At 34.9% G+C, this 10,935-nt stretch overlaps 1 protein-coding gene across 1 annotated transcript in view; it reads left to right on the plus strand.

Moving 5' to 3' along the window:
• The first annotated feature begins 515 nt into the window (after positions 1-515).
• ccdc191 (coiled-coil domain containing 191) overlaps positions 516-10,935 on the plus strand; it is a 35,127-nt gene continuing 24,707 nt past the window's right edge. The window contains exons 1-9 of the mRNA XM_056451210.1: positions 516-733; positions 1,126-1,164; positions 1,896-2,025; positions 2,106-2,267; positions 4,082-4,484; positions 5,763-5,898; positions 5,974-6,164; positions 7,316-7,559; positions 10,507-10,928. Coding sequence (XP_056307185.1) covers positions 659-733; positions 1,126-1,164; positions 1,896-2,025; positions 2,106-2,267; positions 4,082-4,484; positions 5,763-5,898; positions 5,974-6,164; positions 7,316-7,559; positions 10,507-10,928 — 1,802 coding nt within the window. The 5' untranslated portion in view covers positions 516-658. The remainder of the gene's footprint in view (positions 734-1,125; positions 1,165-1,895; positions 2,026-2,105; positions 2,268-4,081; positions 4,485-5,762; positions 5,899-5,973; positions 6,165-7,315; positions 7,560-10,506; positions 10,929-10,935) is intronic.

Below are 10,935 nucleotides of genomic sequence, written 5' to 3' on the forward strand. Positions count from 1 at the left end.
TTGTAAAACAGAATGCATTCAAAACAGGGTTAGTTAACCAGTATTAAACTTAAAAAATTGAAACTAAAAAATGTTTTAAAAATTAAAAGATACAATTATTTTAAAATACATAATTAAGTAAAACTTTTTTCTCCAGTTCTTGGGTTTTTCTTCTTCTTTAAATTAGTTTTATCCACTGCCCATTTACATTTCTGAATATAACAATTCCATATATAATGAACAAATTACAATATACCAAATTTTGAAGTCAACTGTATTCTCATGCAAAAAACATCGTTTTCTGTGAATTCCAATGCAATATTCGTACTCTAATTAAGTAAAACGTGCTACTGAGTGTGTGCGTGCGTGCGTGTGTGTGTGTGTGTGTACAACATGGTTTCCATGGTTCCAAAGTAGACGCTTCAGTTCCCCTCAGTAGTTTCCGGGATATGTAGTTTTATTTTGGTCTTAACCCATGCAAGGTCATTTTGTAAAACCTACAAGTCCCACAATTCCATTGTCGAGCGAAAAGTTTCTCGCTGAAGTACATGAATGTTTTAACGAAGCTAAATTTTGTGCTGCTTGTACTGTAAACTGATGCTCTAATAATTTTTGCAAGCATGTCAAAAGATACTTATTTTATTTTATAGTCCAAACCCATGAAGGTTTACAAAAGAAAATGGCTCATCCCACACACAGACCGGATATTTTTCGTTGGAAAACGACAAAGACTAAAAAACCAGGCAACAATAAGGCGAGTAAAACTTCCTCCTTTACTCAGTTCACAGATTTAATCTAGTAATACTGTATTTTACAATATTCAGTCCGAGGTAAATAAATGTCACATCAAGGTTATCTTTGGTCATGTACATTGGTTATTAATACAAATTATTTTATGGCTTAGCAGGATTTAGCTCAAATGTACAATACGGAGCCCTCAGGTGTATCCACAATAGAGCCAAGTTAACGTGAGACATAACATCAGATTAGATATGTGTGACAAAATATTGATATCAATTTATGTTAACCTCAGGCATCAACAAAATCTCTTGATTTAACCCAGTGAACAGTTTATGATATTTTGTGGTCTCTGTCTACATTTAATTAAAATGATGGACAGAGCTGAATTCATATCTCATATTGCAGGTGCAGCTTAATGATAATGACATAAAACAGTGGGTAAAGGTAAGTTCATTTGATCATTTGACCATTATTATCAAAATGACTACAATCAGTTTTGCACATAAAGTCACTAAAATTGGCAGTCCTTACCAATTTACAGATGATTGCAACATTTATTACAAGTGATTTGTCAGTGCACACATCATGATTTCTTTTTAATTTATGTGCCCTCGTCATCACAATTTACAAAACTCTTTAATCTGTCTTTAATATTTAATTCTAAATTACAAACTCAGATTTTAAGCAAAACAAAGTATATGGAAATCAGAAAGACAAAAGTACAATACCGCATACGGAACATTAACGATTAAAAGAACCACAATCACATAAAGCATTACGAATGACACAAATGGTGTAAAAATTGATGGATAAGCAAATATAAATTTAAGTAGTGAGGGGCGCCGCTGGGGGGAGGGGGTGGGGGGGGGTGAATGACTCAATTAAGTAATTGATTGTGGGTGGAGCTAAACATCTCTTTTTGCAAATTTTGCTTACTGTAACTCTCTTATTGGAGGAAATTTTCAGTAGAGGATTATGAGTATTCATTATCTGAATAAAATTTGCTATTGATCATTTATTGCTATTGAAGATTATTTTAGCATATAATTTACATAAAAAGCACAGTTTTTTTACACTAAATTAAACCTTTTTTACACAAGGGATGCGATGCCTGTGTTTATGTATGTATGGCATTTCATTCTCGTAATCTTTTCTTACATTCTTCTTTTCCTCAGCGGGTGGAAAGGGCTTCAGAGTTTGCTGTATCTGAGGTGTTTTCATTGAAGAAAACTCATGATGGTAAAAAGATTATGTCACTGCAGAGTGTAGAGCAGCTACAGGATCATGATGATGCGTACAGCGAAGGTAGTCTTAATCTAATCAAAATTCAGCACTTTTTAAAAGTTATAACCATATTGATGGGTCATTATTCTCGTATTCCTCAGCTCAGTCTATTTTAAGTGAATGGATGAACCAGAAGTTACGGCTGGAGCTTGAAATGGATGATGACGACAAGGAGGAAGATGAGATCAGTTCCAGTAAAACGGAGGATTCAGAATCCAAACAACTTATTAAGAACACAGAGTCCAGCTATAATAACTTTGATGGTACAAATGGACAAATTACGCATTTTACAGGACATTTACCTTAAATATATAGAGTCAGTTAAAACTGTTATTTTACATTTATAAATACACTATTGTAATATTTACTAATATTATGAATTTTGTTTTTAGAATTTCCGTTTACGTAATTTTTTAATGTTTCTGTATAATTTGTTGTTTATTATTATTTTACAGTCATTTTTAGTACTTTCAGAAGTATTTCATGTCGGTTAGTTCATTTTAAATTATTATGGACTGTATCATACAGCAGCCGACAAACATTGAAGCTGATTAATTGAAGTTTTGTACATTAAATATGCGCATATTACAAGTGAGAGATTTTTGAATGAAGGGTACATTACTTGATTTTAAAACAATTGAAGAAAACACACACTATGTGCTATCTATGATTATTTATTGAAAATCAACGTTGAACAACTGAAAGTAAACAACGCGTTAAAACCAACCGTCACTTTTTTCCTATAAAAAAGTGAAAATAAATAACTTGGACTTTTGGAAACAAAATAAATCACTTTCAATGTTAAAGTTTTAATATTAAAAGTAGAAAATGTGCTGTCTCTTGCGCAGCTTCTAATCATCTTCAATGTAGTGCAAACTTGTGAAATGTAGTTAATTTTTTTGAAATGTACATGGGTCTGCGCATGGAGGCTACACCAGACCATACCCGTACGTTCAACGTGGAAGTATAAAGTGGCCTTAAAAGAGTGGAGTCACGTGACTTCACACGCGGTAGGGAAAGTAATTAAAAAAACGGACCTGGAAAAATTAGATTGGTTATAAGTTTTGAATGTCAATTTTGATTACTTTTCAATTAATTGCCCAGCCCTATCGTCAGTCATCTTGCATGTGCGTCGTTTATTGTTATTTATCACTTATTTACCGAATGTAAAAACAAAACAAAGAAAATCAAAATGGATGAATAATATGATATGGTCAGCAAACAAATGTGAGCTCCCTCACTCACTCCCTTCCTCCTCTAGCTACTCCCGGGAATATGTGCTTTAATTAATGCCACTCACGTTTGCCCTTAGTCACATGACATCACACATTATATGAATTATTTACATGGCTTCTATACACCTGACACAATGTGGCGTCAGGTGCAACGCAAGAGTTCTTTGCTAGTTTCAGCACAGCGCACTAGTTCGGTTTTTCTGCTTTCAAATTCTGCCATGTAAAATGCAAATATGCGATGGCGTGACTGCAACTTGCTTTTAAAGGGAATGGGAGATGAGACTCTAAATGATTTAATGCACATTATGCCCTAAACACACCCATAACTCACTAAGATAATAAGGACAACCCTCTAAGATCATGAGCTGGGTTCACTGACTGTTTTTCCCATTCTTAAAATAGCAATAGTGGATACAAGCTAAGTGCACCATTACTGTGCATTTCAGACCATGTATTTAGACAGAGCACAATAGGTCTAATTCAAAAATGTAATAATTTAGCAAGACTGGTGGTGGTTAAGTGCATTATCATTATAAACATTAGTTTTATGTGTTTTCAAGTTTCATCACAAGCTACAGTATTCACACATTGGCACTAGAAAACCAAATAATACACAACACAATATTTATTCTTGTGTATAACTTTTTGAGAAAATAAAAAAGATAATCTGCAATGTTAATACTGACATCTGTAAGAAAAAAAAAAAAAAAAAAAAAAAAAAAAAAAAAAAAATATATATATATATATATATATATATATATATATATATATATATATATATATATATATTCTTACAGATGACAGTATTAACACTGCAGATCTTTTTCTCTGTCTTTGTTTAGACATGTACTTTCACCTAGAGCAGGAGGAGGAGAACTCTGTAGTGCATAATTTCCTCCAGGATTTGATGGAAACTGAGGTGTTAGATTTTGGGATGGTGGAGAACCTCAAAGTGGACTCTGACCAGAGTAAGAAAAGGTGGAGGGACCCTAGCCTGACCATGGAGGTGCGTCACAAACAGGTAAAAGAGAACCGCATACGCAGAGAGGCAGAGCGCGAAAAACTGCGCAAAGAAAAAGAAGTGCTAAAGGAGGCGCGGCAAGAAGTGCGGCAACTGGAACAGGAAAAACAGCGAAAGAAGAGACAGGAGGCTCAGCGGCAGGAGGAACTGATACAGCAGGAGATGATTCGCTTGCGCAGGGAGATGGAGGAGAAGAGGAATGTGGAGCAGCTGGCACGAAACATGTAAAGTAACCACAAATGCATGTGGACACACTAGTAGTCACTATTAAAAATCCATAATTGTCAAAATATTTAACAAAGTGGCATCTGCAAAGACGTTTAGTTTAGTTTAGTTTAGTTTAGTTTAGTTTAGTTTAGTTTAGTTAGACATTTTCTAGACAAACTTTTTTCTCAACTTTACTGCACACAAGGTGATATTATGGAGTCGAGTTCATGTCAGGTTCATTGGAAGGCATGAACAAAGGACTGTGGGGCTTTAAGGCAATTGTTCTATAATATATATTTATATATATAAAACTTAATATTTTTTCTTCAGCTGTGAAAAATAGCCTAGTTAGAAGATCTGGCATACATTTAATGAGAATAAATTTCCACATTTCTCACTGCTTTAGGCCTGAAAGTTTCTAAATACAGGGTTCGTATAAGGTGCTTAAAGCACTTGATGTACTTTTAGGTTAAATTTTAAGTACTGGATAAGGCTTGGAAACAGAGTTATTTATGAGGGTGTATTTAAAAAACATGTAAGTACAAAATAATGTTTTATTTGTTCTATAAAATCTTTCATGCGGTATCAATCTTTCAATGCTTGCCATGCAAAATTTACATTTCAGCCCACTACTCATTAATTATCATAAACTCTGAATAATTTGTTTGATCTCTGAAGTCCTTGAAAATAAAAAAAATATGCACTAAAAGTCCCTGAAAGAATTGAATTATACATTATCTGGATGAACACTGTATGAATACATTTTGATTTCATTTGCAACTTAATATCACAGTTTATCGTTTTAATTGTCAGTGTCCTGCTTACTTAGCACTCATTTTTTAAATGCTTTTAATTTAATTAACTTTTTTAAAACATATGTCGTAGACATTTTATAGCAATTTTAGTTTCCAGAAAGATTTTTTTTTTACAAACAAAACCTTCCCTTTTATTAGTTTGAAATTCTCATCAATAATCTTCATGTCTTCTATAAAAAGACCAATCTTAGTTCAAAGTCTTCATGAATTACAGCCATTTCAAAGATCATTTTCACATCTATGATCAAAGAACATGCTTATAAAACATTGCTTTTGTTTTTCTTTTAATTAATTATTTTTGAATAAAAAAATCACTCTTTGAAAAAGATATATTTGATCTGCCATTTGTTTTATAATTGGATCTAATAATACATTTTTAGTGTCTAGATACCTCTTGGAGCCACTATAATTTTCTCATTTAAATGACAGCTTATTTTTGAAGGGATAATTGCATGACATTTTAATTTCATTTTTGAACAGGGAAAGAGAAAGGCTTCAGCAACAAAAGGCCACTAAGAGCTCTGTCATTCCAAAACATCATAATTCAACACAGAACAAAGAGCTTCAGCTCAAGCTGAAAAACCTAGAGGCTAAAATTCACCTCCTAAACCTACAGGTAAGACAACAGCAGCTTAATAACATTGTATGCAATGAACACTTCAATTTACTGATCCTATGCATACATTTCCAGTGCATGCAAAAGCATTTTTCCGCATGGTACTCTATGATACTGGAAAAAAGGGTACGAATGGGCAAGGCAGCAGCGCTGTGTGATTGGAGAAGGCAGCTGAGGGCATGGAGAGCCTGGAGAGCTCTGGTTTGGGCCAGAAGAGAGAAGAAAGAGGCTGAGAGGACTGAAGAAGAGCTAAGACATGAGCACAGGTAGCAGAGCTCAGTTTAGCCACCTCTTTCCACACATGATTACTACATTTCTAAATATGTATTGCACTTTTTCTGGTTTGGGGAACTTTCATTCAAAAACATTTACAAACATTACAAATAATCCATATCAGGGCTCGCAAAATTTCTAAATTTCTAGTAGTATTTCGGATAGGAACTCTTTGAGTTTTTGGTAGCACGAAATAAAAAGTACCCTGAATGGAAAACACATTATTTACCAAATTAAAAATAAATACTGTACATACATTAATAAATAAAAAAACAAAATATATCAAATAAAATATGATATATGTTATTTTAATTATTTATTTATTTTTATTATTTTTTTAAATTGTCCATGGGGTAAAAATTATGGTGAAACCTGGTTGGCCTACAATTATTTATTTATTTATTTATTTTTTAATCAACTTGATACCGAAGAACCAGTTCTTTTGAAAACACCAGCAAATGTAAACACATATTGATAGTGGTTCCTTAAATGCATGAAAAGTACATGCATTAGCACTGAAATGGGCTATATTTGTCCTCTCATTAACATAGTCTGATTGGCAGGGTGGATTTTTTTTAGGTAGCCCAACTAGAAAACATAAAAGCTACAGGATTTCGGGCCAGCAATTTTGTTAGCCCTTTACGTGGTAAAAAAAAATTGACGTGACATTAGTATGACAAGCATATCTGTAGCCACAGCTCTTTTCACTTCACTCCAGAATATGTTCGTATTGTATTCCCTAAAGTTTAGTAATATTCTACACATAATCATAATAATGCTGCAGAAAGAACTGTTTTGACATTTGTGGTTTTTCATGTTTTGCCTTTTAATATGTGCTGGATGAACTGTGAGCAAAGTAATGGCAGCTCGCTGTATCCATTCTTTTGTAAACATTTCACTGATTTAAAATTTAAAGTTTAATTAAAGTTACTCCCATAATTTATGCAAAGCATCATGGAGCGTAGGGAAAAGGTGGATAAATGCCTGTTACATAGAGTTAAATAGCCTGATACACATTTAAAAGAAAAGTGATTAGAGCAAAAGAACTTGTTAATTGCTTAATTAAAGGCTAATTAAAGGCTTTGTTTCATGTTGGCAGCGCTGACAGCCGACTGGTTTTAAGTCATATCTGTCATTTCCACAGGCGCTGTCAGCAGGCACTGGAAAGCGACCGCAGGAGGCTTTTGAGGCACTGCTTCGGTGATTGGCGTGTGTGGTGTCAGGTAGAACGTCACCGCAAGGAACTTCTCCAACAACAAGAAGAAACGCGATGCAAAATGGCTGCCTTGATTAATGCTGCTGCTTCTGGAAAACTAAGTGCAGTAAAGTCTCCTTCAAGTACAAACCTTCCTGAAACACCATGTCCTACAGAAAACATCCGCTTTCAGGTAAAAACACACACTGGCAGAAAGACATCACAACATAAAAAAAATTCTGTAGAATCCTAAAAATGTTTTCAACGTTCATAATGAAAAGAACAGGGCGGCACGGTGGCTCAGTGGTTAGCGCTGTCGCCTCACAGCAAGAAGGTTACTGGTTTGAGTCCCGGCTGGGCCAGTTGGCATTTCTTTGTGGAGTTTGCATGTTCTCCCTGTGTTGACGTGAGTTTCCTCCAGGTGCTCAGGTTTCCCCCACAGTCCAAAGACATGCGCTATAGGTAAATTGGATGAACTAAATTGGCCATAGTGTATGAGTGTGTGTGTGAATGTGAGAGTGTGTGGGTATTTTCCAGTACTGGATTGTGGTTGGAAGGGCATCCGCTGCAAAAAGCATATGCCAGAATAGTTGGTGGTTCATTCCGCTGTGGCGACCCCTGATAAATAAGGTACTAAGCTGAACAATTAATAATAAAAGACTGCAGAATATTTAGATTGATTAGAATGATTGATTTCACAAGTTAGTGTACTCTTAGTGCTGGGTTGTGGCTGGAAGGGCATAGAAACAAATGCCAGAGTAATTGACAGTTCATTCCACTGTGGCGACCCCTGAAAAATCATGTACACACAGGACACTTAAAACTGAAGTATTAATGCTGAAAATTCAGAATTGGTATCATAATAATAAATGACATTTTAGAATGTATTAAATTGAAAACAGTTTATTTATTTGTAAAAAAATTAATTAGCTATTTTTTATTTTATTTATTGTTGAAATTATTTTACATACACTACCAGTCAAAAGTTTAGGGTCAGTTTTTCTGTTTTTATGTTTTGTTTTTTTTTTTTCAAAAAATGATTCTGTTCTTGGGCGACACAGTGGCGCAGTAGGTAGTGCTGTCGCCTCACAGCAAGAAGGTCGATGGTTTGAGCTTCGGCTTGGTCAGTTGGCATTTCTGTGTGGAGTTTGCATGTTCTCCCTGCATTCGCGTGGGTTTCCTTCGGGTGCTCCGGTTTCCCCCACAGTCCAAAGACATATGGTACAGGTGAATTGGGTAAGCTAAAATTGTCCGTAGTTTATGTGTGTGAATGAGAGTGTATGGGTGTTTCCCAGTTATGGGTTGCAGCTGGATAAGTTGGTGGTTCATTCTGCTATGGCGACTCCAGATTAATAAAGGGACTAAGCCGAAAAGAAAATGAATGAATAAATTTTGTTCATTAAAACAGCATTAATTAAATGTAAACATTTTTAAAAATATTCATTAAAGTTTTAAATAAGTTAATAAATTCAGTCATTATTGCTTTTCATTACTATTACCATTAATAATAATATAAAAAATAATAGTAACAATAATAATTAATATTAGAGTGATTTCTGAAGGATCATGTGACTTTTGACTGAAAATTCATCATTAAAATAACTGGAATAAATGATTCAATTAAATGATAAACTACTTTTGAACACTTATTTTATAGTGCAATAACATTTCACAATTGTAAAATTTGCACTGTATTTTCGATTAAATAAACGCAGCCTTGGTGAGCAGGAGAAGCTTATTATTAAACATTTAAAAATCCTACTGACCCCAAACTTTTGATCGGTAGTGTATGCATTATCTATCATATATCTAAAAAACGTAATACATTTTTGAACAGTTTGTGAGTTAACATAAATGTTGTAAGATCAAAAGCATTCCCTCCACGATGAAGAATATCAAAATGCAGTTATACAGTCACTATAAACATAAGACTGTGAGTGTGTTGGCAAATGTGATGTTGCTTTTATACAGGGTGTCAGCGGATCCTTAAAAAGTTTTAAATTCCATAGTATAAAGATAATGCCGTGATTAGTCTTAAAATGTCTTAAATCTCTTTCTTAAAGGTCTTAAAAATGCAATTGAACCGACCCAATAAAGAAGATTTTGTTTTGATTTCTGTTTTGAAATCTACAGTACTTAAAATCTCTCCTTTTGTCACGCAAAACGAAATAGGCGGAACTCAAAATAACTGCTCGTGGGGATTTCGCTTACTAAAGCAGATTTTGTTGGGGTTGTGCTCTAAAAAAGCTTTTGACAGTTGCTTCAACTCGTACATTAGCAATATTAGAACTTAAAGATGCAGCGATTGACTGGCTGGGGACCAGAATTGGCGATATTTTGAATGACTGGCCTGAGCGGTGACTGGTCATTCTGCTGCATCCCAATTATTAATAATATAAGTTATTATTAGTCAGTTCTAAGGCTATTTTCAAGGTTTTTTCTCTTTCTATAAATATAATAAAGAGTGTTGAGCGTGGTAATTATTTAGTTGTGTTGTGTGCTTTTTTTGCACATGCAGTACTATAAAATACTATACAATTTGTCCTAAATTTTATTCTATGTGATATTAAAAAGATCTTATAAAGTCTTAAATATTACTCCTAGATACCTGCAGATACCCTGTTATACTACATTTTGCCAAACAACAATTTAGCAATGAGTGTTACAATTTAGACACATTAGTGTCTGTTTTCTCTGTTTCTGCATCAAATATAGTTCCAAACAAAGTGGGACCAGAACATTTGTGCACCAAAGAGCAACATTAGAGTATTTAACTCCTGAATAAAACTTGTTTCGTGATGAATCTGCTCTTTTGAATGAATCATTTGAATGAAGAGTGATGCAGCAGTTCATTTTAACCCTGTGACCTGTAGGCTATAACTTCAGTTTTTATTTTATTTACTTCATTCTGATTTAGTGTTGCACCCTGAATATATCATTCTGCCTGCTTCTGTCTGATATCAACATGTTATTTTTTGCAGAAATGATTTATTATTCCTTCAGGGAGCACACGAACTGTCATTGGGAGCACAATAGCTGTTCGTAAAAACTTGTCAGAAATTGCATTGGAGATGGGTTAATTATTCCTGCTAGTGTAAATGGTAATTCTTTAAAATCTCTCTTGCTTCATCCCACCACAGGAATTGTCAGCAGCTCCAGACAGCGGTTCATCCACTGGTCAAGTCACTAACAGCAGTGGCCACTCAGAAGCTCAACTCACTCAAGCCTGGCAGGTGACACGTCAACATGCTGCTCTCTCAATGGCTGAGCTCCGCCAGGCCCGTCAGACTCAGCAGAGCAGCAGAAGCCGAGGTGCAGAGCTCAGTGGTGGACATTTCAAACACAGACACGCGGCCCTGCAGCACACCGTGGCTGAGCAGAGACGCCTGCTGAAGGAGCAGCAAGAGCAGATTCTGCTTCTGCAAGAGAGACAGAACATCCTGGAGCTCAGACGTGAGGAGAAAACGTCTCTGATAACAACAGGTTCCCCTGAAACTGTGAGCACATGCTGTCCGACTAAAATGAACAAAGAAATGACAAGTGGATGTGCTGAGAAACCAAGGTACACT

The sequence above is a fragment of the Danio aesculapii genome, chromosome 24 (genome assembly GCF_903798145.1).
Source record: "Danio aesculapii chromosome 24, fDanAes4.1, whole genome shotgun sequence".
NCBI lineage: Eukaryota > Metazoa > Chordata > Actinopteri > Cypriniformes > Danionidae > Danio > Danio aesculapii.